General features: G+C 44.5%; 1 protein-coding gene across 1 annotated transcript; it reads right to left on the minus strand.

The window, feature by feature from the left end:
* Nucleotides 1-5,167: 5,167 nt before the first annotated feature.
* LOC149372719 (alpha-tocopherol transfer protein-like) lies at nucleotides 5,168-16,867 on the minus strand. The gene is made up of 6 exons (XM_089587033.1): nucleotides 16,638-16,867; nucleotides 14,315-14,473; nucleotides 12,520-12,771; nucleotides 10,978-11,171; nucleotides 5,967-6,077; nucleotides 5,168-5,385 (listed from the first exon to the last, which is right to left on the minus strand). Exons 2-6 carry the CDS (start codon nucleotides 14,454-14,456, stop codon nucleotides 5,188-5,190), a joined length of 897 nt encoding a protein of 298 aa, XP_089443159.1. The 5' UTR covers nucleotides 14,457-14,473; nucleotides 16,638-16,867; the 3' UTR covers nucleotides 5,168-5,187.
* Nucleotides 16,868-19,060: the final 2,193 nt, after the last annotated feature.

The following is a 19,060-nucleotide window of genomic DNA, read 5'->3' on the forward strand; positions in this document are numbered from 1 at the left end:
TGAAAAATCCAGCTGCATGGTTGAGATAAGCTTGGTGAAGCGAATCTGTAAAACTGAAATAAAACGAACAATGTTGCGCTCATAATGATACATGTTATCCTATCACTTTCAGAAGTGCAGTAGGTGCTGTATGTGATTCCTCATTCTGTCTATAACGTGCCGAATTCTCTAACGGGTGCATGAGCTTACGCCCGTGCGCTCAAATAAGGAGGGCATTACGTCGTGTTATTCGCTCTGCTGAGCAAACAGTTGCATGAACCCTTCCATTGAAGCACGTTGCTGTGACCATCTGGCCGTCTGCGCCGCCGTCCGTTGCATACGCAAATGAAAGTACGAATGTGCCATTAGTTCAGTTCATTTTTATTTCCTTGAAGGCCTCTTTCAAGGGGTGTTGCATAAGTGGTGGGATTACAGTGGGAATAAGAAGAAAAAGGGTGAAGGTTACCTAATAATGAAGATGATTGGTCACACATTTTTTTTAATGCTGGTGATGAAGCGATGACGAAGAACTCAATGGGTGGGCCGTTCCAACATTGTTCTATAGTCTGTAGCTGCTCGAATAAGCAACGATGCAGAAAGTGTAGTAGTGTGCGATTGCGGGCATGCAACATGAGGCGGATGACATACGCGTGCTGCGGCTGTGATATACGATGCATGATTGAGAGAAGAATAATTGCAAGGTGCGACGTAAAGAGAAGGGTGGCAGTCTGGATGTTGCTTAAAAAGACTAAACCTGACGCTGTTTGAGGGTTCGGAATGAGTGAATTGGGCGGTATGATTTTTAACAGCCTCCATTGCAGTGATTAGATGCGTTTGATGTGGCCTCCAGACGGCAGATGCATACTCCAAATTGAAAGGAACGTTTATGTGGCAGGCTTCCTCTTGAGATGGCGAACTATAGAAAACATCTGCTGTGGGTGCGGTCTCCGAGGAATTTATGGTACCATGATGGGGAACTAATCTGTCCTGCCGGCCTCCGGGTGTGCTAAACTGCACGGGACGAGGTGACCAGCCAGCCCAATTATACACCTAAGGTGTTCATTGTCAATAGCCCATAGTAATTAGAGCATAGCAGTCTCTCTCTTGGTAATATAAAGTCTTGCTGGTGCAACAAAACAATCGTGTAGCTTGACTAACGACTTACCTACATTGCCTGGAGCTCTGACAAGGATCCCGTCGATGGTGTGCAGTATTTTTAAAAGGTCCTCAATTTGTTTCCCAAAAGGAAATACTTCACACCTATTGTTTCCAAAGTTAAATGACTGAGATGAAAAGTAAGCACATTTATTCATGTTTCTGTAAATCGTTGACCTGCCTTTCTAGCTTGCAACTGTGTATTCGTAGATGATCTGGACATTTGAAAGTAACGTTTCCTTCAGACAGCATTATACAGAGTATCAAAAGGAGGAGCGCTTCCCTATATTGCAGAATTATTTCTTTTCTTTTCTTGCACACTACTTGCATATATGCAACGACCTTCGGACTTTTGTCGATATAGTTGTAGCCAGCGTTGTTTTGTGTGCTTTCATTTCTTTGTTTCTATCCGCTTTCTTTACGTTTATTTGTTTATCCCATACTTAGCAGTCCTGAAGCGACTCAGGCTATGAGGGACGCCGTAGTGAAGGGCTCCGAAAATTTTGACCAGCTGGGGTTCTTCAACGTGCACTGATACCGCACTGTACACGGGCCTCTAGAATTTCGTCTCCATCGAAATGCGACCGCCACGGCAGGGATCGAACCCGCGTCTTTCGGGCCAGCAGCCGAGCGCCGTAACAATTGAGCCACTGCGGCGGGGCTATGAAACTAAGTGGCACACAGAGTTGGAAGAAACAAATGAAAATGCCGCGAGAAGTAAGCCCCACAGAAGGATGCAGAGTTATCCCCTCAACAAACTGCCAGAGCGAATACTCAACGCAGTAGCACGAATAAACTAGAAATTTCCTGCGTAAGCGCCGTACGCGGTCATAAAAAAGCAAAACGCAAAATAACCTCGGTTGATAGACCCAAGACCCATATTCAAGCAACTCATATGCGAGGGGTCCGGGGCTGCCACCCTGCGACAAAGGCACGAGCCCCAGATTCACTTCAGAATGGATAGATGAAAGGACGAGACTGAGCAAGATGTGACCTTGCAAGGCCAACCAGACTCTACGCATTCATACCAAACCAGCTCCATTATCGTCTTGTATGCGTTCTTATAGCGTCTTGCTTAATAATTAAGTACTTTGACAGGTACGGTTACTTCATGAGTCATGGCATAGGTCTCCTATTCTGACTTAAATAATAACAACTTTATTAAATTATGTATTAGTTGACAAACTTGTGGGAACAGAGCAAGACGTTATTTGCGCCGGTGTTTGCGCCGTGGCAGAGTATTTGTATGGCGCCCTTGGCGCTGCTATTTATGCAGAATAGAATTCCCACACGCTTACAGCGCTTGTTTTGATGCAGTGCCTCAATAGCCTAGCCGTCCTTGGCTCGTTTTGGCAAACGCCGTTGTTGTTGCTGGTAGAACGGAGCACAGAATCATCTGGCGGTGAGCGCTGGAACATATTCCTCGCTTCGTTGGGACTAAGAAAGCGGTCTCTTGGGCTGCGCTGCGATGTTAAGAGGTAAATGAAGGAGGAAAAAAAAAGAAAACCTGGACGACGCTTAGCCTACCCTTACGAGTTACCCTTACTAGTTACCCTAAGGTGTCACAATCACAGTGAGCATGCGCACTTAAGTAAGCTGCAAACCAGTGTTGCATGTCAGACATACTTCAATAGCTGAAAATGCGCTCCGCCTGCCACACGAAGCCATGCTTATTCTCGTCATGTAGGGCAGCCAGATATTCCAGGAGAAAAGAAAAGCGCGAAAAACGTTTATTTTCCAACCCTGGTCCAGGTGGCTGTCTAAACTCAGATAGTGAGAGCCCATACAAGGGCGATTCGAACAGGGGATTCGGAAAGGCTAGGGTTCGATCCACACCCTTGGGCGAAGCAGCCCAACGCTATAGCCACTAAACAACCGCGGCAGGGACAAGATGTATGCGCGGAATATTGTAGATGATGGGTTCGAGTAGTCGTAGTTCTCTTATATGAACTAGGCAACCAAGGCGGAAATTGAGTAATCATATACAGCTATTTATAATGAATGGTATAACCTGTTTAAGCAGAACACTTGAGACGAATTGCCTGTGTCATTGTCGGTATTTTGTTTTTCGGCAGCCTGATATTTAAATAGTCATAAAAAATCAAGCTCAAAACAGATCTTTGCTGCGTCCCCTTTTCTTTTTCTTACCGGCCACCTAATTTTGACCCAGTTTTCTGGCGCTATGATGACTTTAATTGAACAAGTGAACAACATTTCAGCAAGAAGTCTATGAGCCGGAGGCTCAACGCTCTCTAAAACCTTTTCTAGTGCGTTTTATTTTCATGAATTTGCTCGTGGTGTGGACGAAACGATGGACAAAATTTGCTGTCATGAAGAGGTGAAATTGTTTCCGTTGAGTGCATTAGAGCGCTTAAAAAATTCTACGCCAACACGGCCTCATTGGTCGATTTAAGAGCGTTAGGGAGATTAAAGTGTTTGCATCGGTGTGCTGACTAAACGTGGAAAAAACCAAATCCAAACTTGCGCGGATGTTTCTTTTCCAGAAACATCCCCTCAAACACACAAACAGCGCCATCTGCCTCATGGATATTGCACTACTATTGCGACTTACTCTCTCATTCGCTACATCTGGCATATTTCCTCGTTATATTAGGTAATAAATTTTATAAACGTCCGCATTACGACACCATTTGGCATCATTCGGAACACCATATGTGCGCTAACATTATGTGTTTCGGTACTGCGCTGCTCTGCTAGGTTAAGGTGGTAAGCGAACGAGTGGTAAGCCACCCGGCGAGCAGGCGGGCGGGCAGGCGCACAAATGCGAGGAATGGCCACTATAAACGCTAGTGCACTAAAACCGGCAACGTTCCAAGTACACCTGAGCGACTAGTCTATGTTTCGCAACAGACATTTTGCTCTTAATTTTTTTTTTGTATCACGTCAGGCTGCGTTAAGTAGCGATCTTGGGAGAGCGCCATCAGATGGACTCAATAACCTTTCCAAGCACGTCTCGAGTACGACTCGTTATTTCCTGGCTATGTTGCCGCGACCGGTGCCCAACGCATTTAATGTCAGTCAACTGGTTAGTCGCTGTGGTTGCAAAACTATTTAGACCTATTATAGCTGTTTCCAAGCGCCAAGAGATCTGGATTGGGCTGTAGTCGTGATATCAGCGACGGATGTTTCTTGTGGTCTGAGCTATGTATGGCGCAAGAGGAAGCCGCCGATGGGCAGAAAGTTCTAACTCGCCTCCTTCCGAACGCGTTTTCTACTATAATCTCGAGCAACTCCGGCGAATTTACGCAGATGATTTCAGGTTCAAATCACGCTGCTGCCGTGGAAATTTGATGCATTTTCCTCCTGCGGCTCACCTCTTGTGCAGCTAGCTTCTACGTGACTGGTCTAACAAGCAATAGGAAGGGTGGTCGAGGAGAAGTTGCAGATTATGGCGATTGCGTTGCCGCTCTCAATGGTGAAAGCGAAAGACCTGCTAAAGCGGTTTTTCCTCCAACTAGCCAGCGCGAAATGATAAGGTGGCCAATATTATGCAATTAGTACGTCGATGCTTCAACCACTTCCTTGATTCTAAGGCTTCCAGCCTTACACTAAAGCTGACTTCAGGAGAAGGCTTAGACAAATATGGAGAACTATCGTGCACATGCCGTCTATTTTGATATCATTACAAGGCAGCTTAGTCACACAGTGAATGTGAAAGGAGTAACATTACCCCGTGAGCGAACTTAATACTGTTCCTATTTGTATCCAACGATTTTATTTTTCTCAGCGTTGACCGCCGCAGAGGTTACGTCTTCTGTCCTCGTTCACACAAGTATACCGCATGCTACTGTCGCCGTTGTTTGTGGTCACACTTTTTCGACATCTCAAAATAGCGAATTGTTGACAATGAGTGGACCGCTGATTCACTGTTGCTGACGGCTAACGTTTTGAAGCGTAAAGTTACCAAGCAATAGACCATCTATTGCTTGGTAACTTCCTGAACTGTAGCAGTCATCAAGAAGAGAGTTCTGTTACCGACTAGTAGAAGTGAGTACGTATTTCTAGTGTTTATTCAGCAAAGGTAATTCGCTATTACAGGTTTGTCGACTCTTCTGTTGCTGTGCGATAACCGTAGGAGTTGATGGCCTGGAAGTAACTGTCTTCAGAAATCAACTCCTCCTTCACTACATCGTAGTCGTAGCTCTCGAGCGTTCCCCCATGCTCCTCAGGAATCACGTCCTCCGGCACCAACTTGTGTAACTCCTCCAAATTGTAGCCGAACAAGCGAATCTGGAACGTTAGAGGAAAATTCGTTAAGCCTTGCGAGTTCATCTGCCCGCTGATAATGGCGGCACAGGCGCTCGCGTAACATGCAACTTTTTTTTTTTTTAAGCAAGTTCCGTCGCCATCATACGCGGCAACCAGTCTCCGTCGTGTCCATACGCCACCAAAGTAACTGTTATCGAGGTTGTCTGGGCACTGGGTGCTCTCAAGATGTTGCCCTGCGTCTTACTGTTGTTCATGTGAGCCTGGCTCATGCTCCCTTTGGGTTGGGTGTCTAGGTGTGTAGAAGAGACGGGGAGAGTCTTGGCGTAGCTATCGGTATATCGCTATCCTTGTCCCTTCAGTTACACAGGGGAAAGCGCACAGGCTAGGAGTGTCTGCTCCACAGCGATGGCTATTAGAGCGGGATATCTCGGTGTAGCGGATTCAGCCTTGCGTGCGACCGAAGCTAAGACCTAATTTTGCGTTACGGATGGCAACCAACTTGTAAGGCTTTGAGAACGGTTGCAGTTAATGTTACTCTGAGGACAACTTGAATTTGAAGCAGTTTGAAACCAAGTAACTGGAAGGAAATGCACAGAACTTACCCTTTTAGTCAATTTAGATTTCATGAATGGCTTTGCAATTGCGAAAAACATGTCAAAGATGGCAGGGTTGTTGATGATGTAGACCCCTTTGATCCGTATGGGAAGCACGTCCTGGAATAAGAGCATGTGGATTGACGGCCGTCTCCCTGCTAAATGCTACCGATAAAAAGGCTTGGCTCGGTATCGTGCAAACCAGGAAACCTGACTTAATGCAGTCAAATGGCCTATGTCTCCTGAATGACTCCATGAGCACTCTTATTTTCTTACGAATCCGACAATTTTTCTGCCGAACTGCGGTGGTCGCACTAAACTACCAGGAATAACAATAGTTCTTGCGCTTGATACTAAAGTTCGGGATGCCAAAGGAAGAACGGGCAAATTACCGATTTTTCTCATCTCTTTGGGATACAAGATATATCTGTCAATCGAAGAATGATAAAAGAAAAGAAAATATTGGCAGATATTTGACACCGGCTAAGACGATCCATGCAGGGGTTTCCTTTTTTGAAGCAATCACTGTTTGTTAAAAAAACTGTAATCTTGTTGCTTTCTCTTTTTTGTTTTAAATAAGCCACTAAACCAGCAAGGTGTTAGCCCACACTGATGTACCAACGTCTTCCACATCCTACAGGGCTTGAAATAATTTCACTCCTATTGTTGCAGTACACTCAATTGCAAGTGCATCAAATCTTGTAAAATACTTTTAAATTAGTACTTTTTTACCGTTCATAATCTTTCAGCTCTACTAGGGCTTCTGAGAAGACAATGCCGTTTATTGTTTCTACTATTCTACTTTGGCACTAAGGTAAGCGGCAACAAAACTGAACAGGCTAACGAAACGAAATTTGTTCTCACAAATTAGAGCTGGAATGTTTCGGGCTCGAAATGTGTAACACGTCAGTTAACTAAACTCCTCCTAAACTCTTGTGGCTATTGCCATTGTCGTATCGAATTTATCTGTCATTGGTCCGTCAAGGCTTAAAATCATTTAAAAATTCATGATCTCTTTCGGAGGCGTTCTCAATGCGGTTTCGGTTCTTGGTATGTATAGAAGTGCAAGATGCCGGGCTAGTTGGTATTGCATAATGAAATAAAACAGCGCAAGGAACGGGACGAAACACGAAGGAGCAAAACACACACACGGGCGCTGACTAACAACTGAAATTTTATTTCGATGCAGGACACATATACGAGGTCTGTTAGAAAAGTATCCGACCTTATTTTTTTTTTGTGAACACCTGATGGGATATGAAGCAAGCACGCTTGCATCAGCCGACCTTGAACCCTCGTGCGCATGCACGAATTTTTTCCCGCCTGCCGATAGCGACAGTCGCTCGGACGCAGCGTTTGAGTGAGGTAGTGCGCAGTGCTCTCGTCGGTTTTTTATTGCGAGGAAAATGGCGGAGCGACAGTAGCAGCGCTAATGCATCAAATTTTGCCAGAAACTGGGCATCAGCCAAGTGGAAACCATTCGGAGTATTCAGACGGCTTTCGGTGATGGTGCTATGAGCAGCACACTGATTAAGCAGTGGTACAACTGGGCCGGCTTGCACGAAACAAATAAGACCGGCTTATTTCCAGTCTAATCTTATTCGCGGTCTAAAAGCTCTCTCGGTTTTGAAGAAAGGAAAGGCGCATAGCTGGTTCATTTTGTCAGTGGACACCTCAAATGCACCACGAACTCCGACTGAAAGTTCGGTAACTCAATGTTTTAGTCGGCGTCGTGCGCACTTGAGGCACTTACCGCCAAAGTGAACCATCAATGCGCATTTTCTTTTCTCAAAATCGAGAGAGCTTTTAGACCGCGAATAAGATTAGACTGGAAATAAGCCGGTCTTATTTGTTTCGTGCAAGCCGGCCCTGGTTAAAAGACGGCCGCACATCGATGGAGAGCGAGGCTCGCTCCGGTCGGCCATCAACATGCCGAAATGACCAGGTCATTGGCGAAGTGAACGCTGTGGTGATGAGGGACCGTCGTGTGACTATCCGAGGATTTGCGGAAGAGGTGTACATCGGCACTTTTTCTACGCATTTCATTATCACCGAAGATTTCGCCATGAAGAGAGTTGCGGCGAAATTCGCGCCGAAACTGCTCACGGTGGAGCAAAAGCAATTTCGTGTCGAAGTCTCACATGACATGCTGGATTCCACAAACAGTGACTCCGACTTCATCAACATTATAATCACTGGTCAGGAGACTTGGGTGTACGGGGACGACCCGGAAACCGAATCCCAGTTGTCACAGTGGAAGCATTCCACGTTAACAAGACCAAGAAGGCCTGCCAAATTCGCAGCAACGTCAAAGTGATGCTATGGTGATGCTAACTGCTTTCTTTGACTCATGCTGTGTAGCACACCACGAGTACGCACCCCCCAGGGTCAAACAATGACCAAAGAGTACTACAGGGATGTCCTCCGTCGCCTACGTGATGCTGTGCGGCGCAAGAGACCGGAGTTGAGCTCAACAGGAAAGTGGCGCATCCATCACGACAATGCTCCTGCACATTCCTCGCACTTGATTCAGCCTTTATGGAGAGAAACCAGACTCCTGTAGTTCAACAAGCTCCTTACTCTCCCGATATGGCCCCCTGCGACTTCTGGCGGTTTTCCAAAATCAAGAGGCCATTGAAAGGAGCGTGATTTAAGACAAGAGATGACATTATGGCTGCAACGACAGCTCAGCTAAACTCCATTCCGAAAGAGGCCTTTTCGGAATACTTCCAACAGTGGCAGCACCGCTGGGAGAATTGTGAGGGGTCCCAAGGAGACTACTGTAAAGATGATCAGGTTTTCAGCGCTCCAGTTATGCCAGTTTTTTTTCTTCGGCCAAAGGTCGGATACTTTTCTAACAGACCTCGTATAAGATGCAGGTATGTACGTTTTCAACATAACTGAGATTATTATGACGCTTATTTTTGTGCTAAGCGTACAGGTTTACGTGCGAAAGGCTGTTTATGATAAAACTGATGGAATTGTACATTGTTCTAGCGGTACTCGGTTATTATTTTTAATATTAATGTAATTGTTATTATTAATATTACAAAACAGTTTTTATTCACGTCCAATAGAACGTGTAATTCAATACGTTCTTCTGATTATTAATCATGCCAATAAAATGTCCCCTCCGTAATAGTGCGATGGGGGCTTGCTGGTACGATAATCTACGACTTTAAAAGCTGCGTAATGTACAGGAGCCCGAAAAGTAACACGGAGCACGCGAGCGGCGGCAGAAATGCAAAAAACTGCATGCCAGCGCGCTCTGTCAGCAGATGCGCGGCAAAGAGCGAAGGGGCGTCGGCCCATCCGGCTGACCCATAACTTGATGCTCGCGTTATCGCCGCCACGAGCGAAGCTGCGCTGCTACCATCCCTGCCCGCCAGGGGCGCTTTCAATGCCACATGATTTGTTGTTCGTCCGGGCCGTGCAGAAATGTTTGCCATCGGCACCGTGCGCTTTATGCTTCGTCAGGACCTGCATTATCTTTGTCTGTGGAGCAGTCGAAGTTTGTGCTGCACATGGCGGCGAGTTTGTGCGCTGACGAGAATAAGTATTCCAGCAGCGTTTTGGCAAATGCGGTGACAACTTCGCTTCGCTCTAGGGAACACATGAGAAACAAAAAAACAAAACCAATTGCATGCATGGGCTGTCTTTGATAAAAATAGGGGCTCAACGGCTTAGCATGTGGGCTAATCATTCAAGACCATTTTCTCCCACACGAATTCACTTTCTTACTCTGGACAACCTTCGAGAGCAACCCGGATACGTCGACTCATTATGCGAGTCCCTTCCTCGACGCATGTTCGATGTTATTAACGTGAGCGGGAGCTTCACTCGTCATTAAACTTTCAGTTTGCATGAAAAGTGCCTTTGGAGTTTTTTTTTAATCGCCTCCAACCTGTTGCCCTTTTCTCCTTGGATGTTTGCAAAATATATCCGACAGCGCACGACTAAATGAGAGATAAGCTCGTTTTTTGTTTGTCTTTTTTTCCTCCATTTAAAGAAAGCAAATTTGTGCCAAGAGAAGTGATCCTTAATTAGTTCAGTTGCTATACTGTTGAGCCCCTATCTTTATAATGAAAACAACGAAGGCAACACATGAATGCTATTCTTTTTTTTTTTTCATGCACTTCTTTGAACCAAGAAAAAGTTGATCACACTTGCCAAACCAACGGACGGAGGATCTATAGCTCGCGCACAAACTCGACGAACACATCATGAGCTTGTTCTTCACGGTAAAAGCAGCGCGAACTTCATGACGAACGCAGAAAGGGAAGACGATCAGGGTAAGAAGTTCCATGGTTATATCAGCGTCTGTGTCTCGTCTCCCCTTTTGGTGTCCTTCGTGAAGTTTGCTCAGTTTTCTCTGTCACAAACTCCCCCTGAAGCGAAGAGCGAACCACGGCGGTCTCGCAGGCTGAAAATGGTGGCATTCCTGAAAAACCAAAGTGCAACCTGCCGAACGCCACTTTCTAAACGGCACGGACAAACAACAAACGCTTGCATATGGTATTGAAAGTGCCCCTGGCGACCAGTGATGGCAGCAGCGCAACTTCGCTCGTGGCGGCGATAACGTGAGCATCAAGTTATCGAGATGGGCCAGCCGGATGTGCCGACGCCCCTGCGGTCTTTGCCGCGCATCTGCTGACAGAGCGCGCTGGCATGCAGTTTTTCCATTTCGGCCAACGCTCGCATGCTCCGTATTACTTTTGGGGCACCTGTACAGGACATAGAAAAGTAAAGCAGCAGACGGGACGAGAGCAGAATAAGAACTGCTTTACTGCGCCAGCGCCTTCTTCCATCTTCATCAACAACGCACATGCGCATCAAACACACATAGCCAAGCATGCAAGCATGCACTGACACTGTGCGGGAAGAAGACGCGGGAGCATTAAACGAGTTGTTTTTAAGTTTATAGAATGTCCTCTATGTACAGTTCTAAGGCTTATGCACAAAGGCCACTGAAATAAGAATAAATTATACTCTTGCTCTAGCTCTGAGGTTCTGCGCTGACCTGTGAAAGGCTGAGGTATGTCTTGATGGCAGAAGGTGTGTAGTGGACCAGGTGGATGGGGTTGAGGTGCTTTAGGTCCAATACAGCTACCATGCCCTTAATTTGGAACTCTTCCCGAAGCATCAGGTGTTCAGTGAGAAGTATGGCAATTCGGAAGAAGTCGTTCAGGGAGCAGATGTCGGGATGCCAGCCTCCTAACAAAAAAAGTACGAATGTACAGAACAGAAGAACAAGCAAAATAACAAACTCGAAAACTGAAGCAACGAACGGGGGGTGTTTGAGAGCTACCTAAAAGCAATTCCTCTGGCTACATCATCAAAACACGTAAGCCAAGATTACAGGTGTTTAAAGGAAGCCCGCCGCTAATCTTTAAATATAAGCTTTTTGAGGTAAAAAGGTGGCTTTTTCACAATACGAATACCAGTCATGGCGGGCGTCAGAAAACCGGTGAATCAAGTTGCATAGTGAGTTGGTTAAATAAATATTTAACATCCAAATATTTAACATCTTAATTTATTAGAGATAGGCAGTTAGTTGGTGGTGGTGAAACTATGTTATAGAGATTTGTAGCTGCCTATTTGTAATAGCCGCATCTGTTTTCGGAATTTCAAAAACATGATTAGATTTGGCAGTGGGGTCAGCAAATTTAGGTAACTTCTAGCGGAATTTTTAAAATCGCGCGCCGGCTCTGTGCACACAGTGACGCTCATAAAATCGCATCATTCCGTGGCAGACCTGCCACGTGACCTCCTCGTTCTCGCCTCTGCAGGAGCAGTGAGCACAGCGACCGACACAGAGAAGGTCATGTGACACATGCACCACGGTATTAAGCTGTCGGCAGTCGACACTTCCAGCTGCACGCCGCCAGTGCTCAGCAGAGTTTGATTTTTCAACTCCCTCCGCTTCTAGTAAACTGCTGTGCACTGCTTGTGGAGCAGACATGGTGCCTATACTCTGATCAGTACTCTGTACTCTGATCACGATCAGTTTACCTTTGCCCTGAAGCTTGAGGCAGCCTTGAGACAGAGCAGTCTAGCTGTACTGTGGCATATTACCACGGGCGGACACAGTGGCGCACTCAGTGAGGGTTGCAGTTTCTGAATGCGAGTAAGAAAATTCACGCATAAATATTTTTTTCTTCAATGAGCGATACTCTTTTCGAGTGGAGAGATAAAGCCTGCAGCTGAAATCTTAAAATTTCGTTACAAATGTTGCGTACTTCCAAATCTACAGACTTGATCCGGAAACGCTTCTTACAGTGCACCTTGAAAGTGTATAGGTGCCTGCGCTGATATGTTTTTCTTGTTTTCATAAACTCCTCCTTCAGGCATGGTTAAAATGTAGCTTCGACAGGGAGTATAACTACCGGCATCTTCTACGGCGGCGGTGGCGTAGTGAAATATTTAGTGAAATGAGTTTGTGTAGGTCCCGAAATGTTTAGATAAAATCCAAGTTCTCCACTTTGTTTTAGTCACAGTGAAAAATGCGGGTCTTTGAAAGTAAGAAGTTCAATTAATTGCACAACTGTTGCAGTCAGCTCACCGGTCTTGTACATTATGACACCTCTTCCTTCGGGATCCGTCTTGCGTGAAACTGTAGCCAGCCGATGAATGCGACAGGCGACGTCGAAAGGAATGCCGTGCAGACCAAGGGCATCGAACATTTCCGGGTTGTCCCTTCGCACTTCGAAGTACTTCTTCACATTGTTGAAAGCGCGCTCGACGTCAAACTTGCGCGCTCGCAGGAATTTAACTAGAAAGGCATCATCCATGGGGCACTCGAGCAGTGTCTCACCTGTTTACGGCGTATATGTGAGGAGAGGAAACGGAAGGTATTTTCAGGCGCCAAACTTCTTTCTCTGTTAAATTTCTGCATAGCTAGGACAGGCTTGTCTTGTTTTTGATGCTTTGTTGAGTACTTCCCAACAAAACACTTTACCCACGCATCCACTGTTGTAGGGCCTAGTATACAGCGCACCTGGAAGCGTAATGATTCTCTTCGAAGAGTCAAACTTTCTTTATAAAAAAAAGTTCACTTATGGCCCACAGCGTATTTGTCGCCAAAAGCAATAGTTTGAATCGTATTTATTCGCTGTTTTGTAAGCGTTAAAAGGAAAGAAGGAAGCAATGCAGTGCACAAAGAAACCATCGATAATTGGTGCTTAGAAAACTGTCAAAATATTCCAAGAACAAAACGACGGAAACGCTTGCGCTATGAAACTAGAAATCTGGCTTATTTGGCACAATTCATTGGATATAATCAAGCTGAACGCCTAGTGCTGCATTGTCATACAGGTAACTGAACTTCCGCCTATTCGTGGTTCCATAAAGCCCACTGTTTAGGATACTGTCCGGCGCAATCTGACATAGTTTACTTTATTCTGACAGTGTCACTCAGAGACTTTTATAACTATCTGTTGCTTTGTCTAAGAAAAAACATTGAAACCTTTCTGCGCTTTGAGAATAAATGATTCAAGATTCTCATATTGCACTTGTTGAATTTGACGGTAAATAGTCAGCTTGCCTTCATTGATCTGCACCAATCGCGTTCTGCCGTATAAACTGCTTTCTTCTGAACGTGCCGTCATCTAATTGCTTCGGTCAGCTACTAGAAGAGAATTGCGTAAGCTCTGAAGACATGACTGTCATTCTGCGAGTCACATGTTTTACTTGTGTCTTCGCTCACTAAGCTCTCCTCGGAACATACGACATTTCCTTGAACATTTATTGCAAACGCAGTTAACAAGCACTGTATTTCTTAAATCGCTGCTATTATATAGCTCAATGTATTTTCTGTCGCCTACTTCTGTCAGGTGTTCGCTACCGGTGCCATATGCCATTGCGAGATGTACTCCTTGTGACGAGCGCATGTACGCAGAGTGCGCAGTGCCTGTCGCGTTGAAGAAGGTTTCCTGAGAACAGCCCTATAGTATAATACATCAATCACCTAACAATCACCTAATCAAGGACCTAACTTTCTTCCTCACAAATAAATCTGGTAATACAAACCCATTCCATCTTACGGAGAGTGGATTTATGCTCAAAGAGTTCGGGCTGCTGGAGGTAATATGTAATACGAAGATATATGAGCTCTGGCATTTTGTTCTCCGTGTAGGTGGCGGCACTCTAAACATTAAAATACAGTTTACTTAAACAGCCCATAAAATACTTAATTCGTCATTCCGTTAGTTACAAAATATGTTGTCATGTAGTATATTTAGTACAACGATTCCTGACGGCCGCCAAAAAAAATAAAATAAAAGGATGGCAAAAATAGGAAGTGCTCACGTTCCTGATGGCGGCGAATAACACTGGAGTGCCTTATCGTTAAGCCTTACCCATAATGAGTTCTCGTAGTCGGTTCACAGCTTCCTCCTTTGCTGCAGGCGTCATTCCCAGTTCTTTAATGTCAAGCCCTTTCACATGCTTTACAGATGAAATGCTTTCGTCCATGTTTCTTGTGCTGTCGCTGTTGCTCATAGCAGTACAAGCCGCGTCTATAGGAAAGTTACGGCAATTGCTATTAGTACATGCTTTGCATAAAATTATCGCTTCTAAAGCAGTCAAAACAGCTTGCAATGCTCTCGATAATCGTTATATTCACAAGCTACCTTTTGCCATTTATTCATTGGCTGAAAGCGTCTACAGTGACAGTTTGCGCCAGCAAGTACATGTTCGCTCATGTAGTTGCTGTACATGAGCGAGAATACGCGTGAGCACCAGTTTTTGATAGTAATCTATGAAGTCTATGACGACAGCAATGAAAATAATCGCTTTTACACTAAAAATAACATAAATTTTTGCTTGTCCTGCGGCTGCCTGTTGAGGCCGTATTTAATGAACAAACAGAACGTCCTTCCATAGTGACCACAAAATTATAGCAATTCGTACTCCTCATTTTACAAGAACGCCCATATTATCAGGATGCCTACAGTAGAAGGCCTTAAATAATTGCAAAGGCGTATTGAATATTAAATATGACAAGAGGACTCACAGCACTCGTCTTTGGCTTCTTTATTGATTTATATTTTGGTTGTTTCAAATATTATTTCAGTTTGATCGCTTTATTACTTAGATTATTTATTACTCTTTCTTTGTTTTCCATGGGAGAGGCTTTAAGGTGAGCATTACATGTTAACATGTTATTTTCTGCACTCGTAACTGAACCTCGTTGAAAACATTTTTTTTTATAACACTTAATGGTTAGCGGAAATGATGACGAGATATACTGCGAGCTATGATCTGACCACCTTGACAATGAATATGTACCCCTCCCCATCCCTGTGTATAACTCGGTGCGTGCGTACTTCCTGTTGGAAACGCGATCTTCGTAACTTACCCAGGTGACCCTCTCGCTCTCTCACTGCGCTGGTAGCCTGAGGAGAATACCTCTCTCTTAGTGTTACATAGAACGGGGGGGGGGGGGGGGGGGAGAGCTATTCCGTCATTTTTTATTTATTTATTTGTGTATTCAGTTTGCACTCCCACACTCCGTCCATTGTACTACTTAGGGTACTAAATAATTCATCTTGTCATTGTTAAAAGACGTTTTAAGCCTGAGGCGAAAAAGTAGAGTTAAGGTAAAACTTAAAGAAAAGAGCTGATAATTGAAGGAACTTCTACACGCGTCTTACGCCTCGTTGTTAACCGGTGGAATAGATAAATAACGCCTAATGAGTGGAGGCTTCACGATTTGCCAGCTTATTTCGCGCAGTACAGCATTACGTTCGTTCTGTCATCTTTTTTGCCTTGCCAATTTCACTCGAAGAATCAGCGAGTAGATAGACACCCGGCACTGATCAGCAGGATGCCTATGCGGAAAAATATATGTGATTTCTCAATATTATGTTTTAAAACGTGTTCCTTTAGTGAAACAATCGAGACAAATTTTCCAAGGACAGTATGGTTTCGGAAGTTGTTTAGCCTAATCCTCATTTTTCTGCTCTGCATAATGCAAAACACCTTCACACCCCTTCCTCTGACCGCAGTTTTCACGAACAACCTGCGAAACAGAAGCCTTCATCCAAGTTCACTTACACTCATGCCCTTATCCTTGCTAAGCAAGGCGGCGCACACTAAAGAGCGAAGACATCTTCGATTGGCCAACAATTAGCCCTTCTTTGCACCATCCAGGCATCGACCGTATCTCAAGAAATGTCATAATTTCTGCTCTCTACCTAATTTTCTGCCGACCACTGATACGTTTCCGTTCTTCCCACCCGGTTGACCGAGGAGATCGTAGGTCATCAGCTCTCACTGACAAATGTTTCGTAGATGACAATATCCTCCTGCTGCTCTGAGCACGGGTATAATTAGCATCATCATCAGTTTATTAATCAATAGAAAAATGCACTAAATCGAGTGTATTTTTTTCATTTCCTGCAATGCTCTCAATATATGTCTCTTAATTTTAACGCTGTCATATTGCTTTCTTCTGCTTCCTATGATGTCCTTAATCGCAATTCATGCCTATTCGTTGTCTCCCGTGCTTAGGCCCGCGGAGGAGTCTACTAACTGAATAGGTAGGTCATGTAGGTTCATTTTTGCGAAGATCAATAAAATGCTGATCACCGATGCGCTATTCGCCTCAAGATGTTCTTGACAACAAAAAGAAGTAGGTGTGCTCAATGGTTCACGTTACAGCAGAAAACGGCAACATACCGCCGATAGCAGTCTCCTCTGCGGGGCGTCCTTTGAGATCGACGGTACACTCCTCAAGAGCCAGCTCCTGAGCACCTTCTTTCGGAGCAAACCAAGAATCTCGAGGCAGTTACGAACGGCGCAAAAAAATTACAGGTGCACTGAGAACGCCGTTCACGTTAAATGATAAGAGCTCTTCCTTCAGTGACGTTGAGGACAGAAGTGTGGAGAAACTTAATTGTCATTCCCATTTTCCGTCCTACGTACATGAGACCTCATGGTAGCGAAATGAAAGAAAAGAACGCTGCCCCACGTAGCGGCCCTTACAGCGGCGTCCTGCAAACCGGTTCTGCCGCAAAGAGGAGAAACTTGGCACGTCGGTTGATTTTTTTTAGCTCTGTTCTTTCTCTCGGGCACAAAAAGCTAATGGGCAATCTAGTGAATTATACATGAGCCCCAAACCTAGCGGGTATCACTCCGGGAAATATTCAGCAAATAAGTGAGTGAATATCGGAGGGGTAGGTTTATTTATTTACTCTGGTGCCTGCAGCGCCCATCGGGGTAAATACTGTAGGGGGGATACAAGGGGGAAAAAACATTTTCATACAGATGACACAGTATACTGAAAACCAAAAAAAAATGTAACGATATGAAAACGAACAAAAATACAATACAACGCAGGCTAATCTGAGAACAAACGAGTACTAAGGGAGAGTAAAAAACCGAGGAAGTTATGGTGAAATAAGATTAGCACGCAGCCATTTCACACTGTACTGAAACTGAAACATTCTTACCCGAAAAGATTTCCATGCCCTCTCTTACTCTCGCTCCTGCCTTCCTTTCCCTCTCCTTGTCCCCTCTCTGTGACCTTTCTCTCACGCTAGTCGCAGCTCAGATGCTTTAGGTTTCGATGGCAGATGCCACGGCTAACAACATCTTTTCCTTCCATTGTTATTTTTGTTAATAAATAGCCGCTGTCAACTTATCCGGAAAGGGTCAAGCACTAACTTGATCACATAATTTCGCTCGTTAATGCAAACTGCGTTGATGAATTTAACAGCAAAACAGGACGCGTAGTCGTGACAAATGTTATTTCAACAAAAGACACTCCAAATCATTTTAAAACGAAAATAGGGGTCTGAAACAACTTCCTCCGGCATATTATTGCAATCATGGACTCTTTTTGGATAGAATGAGTTATTAAAGACGTTTATACGGCACATATATTCTTTAACTTAGTATCGTCCAAACGGGAGGATACATAGCTTGGTCTTTAATGTACGCACAATTTGTCAAACCTATAAAGATATTGATGAACATCTACAGCCGTAGATACTTGCGTCTCTCTTGTACGTGATGCCACCCGAGCTTTCTACAAATCTGAGAGGAGCTTTTGTTAAGACAATAGTTTACAGAAACAAAACGTTTCGCACGTTTATTAATTTGTTCAAGTTCGCTAATAAAGGTTCTTGTTTTAGGATGCCTACTCGCACAACCATTTTGTAAGATGGGACACACATTTGTCAAAAAAAGTGTGTCTTTCAATTTAGCGGGCGCCTGCCTGAAATTACACGTTGAAAACGTTAATGCACGCCTTGCTTTAGCAGCGGTGTGGTTCAACGTGGTCGTTCCACGAAAGGTTGATAGTGAAGATTACACGTAAGTGGCTGTAATTTTTAACAAATCGCATGTTTTTGTTAACTAGAAAATATTGGGCAGCTATAGGTTGCTGTAATTGAAGAACATTGCTTTTTGAAAACTTTACTCTTATATTATGTCCATTGCGTCACGCTAGATGAGGTCACGTTGCATTTGATAGGAGTTGTTCATACAAGTGACGTCACGCTAGATGCAGCGGTCGTCAGCATACAGTCTCACTCGACTAGAAACTTGGCGAGCTATGTCATTGATAAATATTTAAAAAAAAAAAGAAGAAAGCGCAAAGACAACCTTGGGATTCATACTTAGCAGCGCAAAAAACGAGTACCAAAGCGAACGAGGAGACACAGCACAAGAGCAGCAAGAAAAAGAGCCCATTAAACAAGAAATTACTTATTAACAACCTTTGGAGACGCCAAATAAAAATGTAATGTCCGATGAATGCACCCCATCGATAATGACACGTTGCTGTCTCCGGACAAGATATTCTTCACCCCATTTCCCGTGTGGGGGCAAGCCGGATGTAAGAAAACGCACACGCACTTCTCGAGAGCAGTGAGAGTCCTGCTGGCCAATTCTTACCTCAAATGAGAGTTTAAGCTAATCGAAGAAGTCGACCTCAAATGACAGTGGATTCTAAATACTTCCCATAACTTCCAATAAATGTTTTCAAACAATCAATCAAGCCCTTTCAACAGGTCTCGTGAAGCTTTGGGCATAAACTTCAGCAGCAGTAAATTGTTTGCGACAGAAACAAGGCCTTTTAATTTTTTTAAGGTGGGGTG

Source organism: Amblyomma mixtum, chromosome 1, assembly GCF_055824585.1.
Source record: "Amblyomma mixtum isolate Tamu chromosome 1, ASM5582458v1, whole genome shotgun sequence".
In the NCBI taxonomy this organism is placed as follows: Eukaryota; Metazoa; Arthropoda; class Arachnida; order Ixodida; family Ixodidae; genus Amblyomma; species Amblyomma mixtum.

Coding starts and splice junctions, on each gene's coding strand:
- LOC149372719 (XM_089587033.1), bottom strand. CDS start 14,456: ATGAGCAACAGCGACAGCACAAGAAACATGGACGAAAGCATTTCATCT. Junction 11,172..12,519: donor TGTCATAATGTACAAGACCG/GTGAGCTGACTG, acceptor TTTTTTTGTTAG/GAGGCTGGCATCCCGACATC. Junction 5,386..5,966: donor AATCTAAATTGACTAAAAGG/GTAAGTTCTGTG, acceptor CTAACGTTCCAG/ATTCGCTTGTTCGGCTACAA.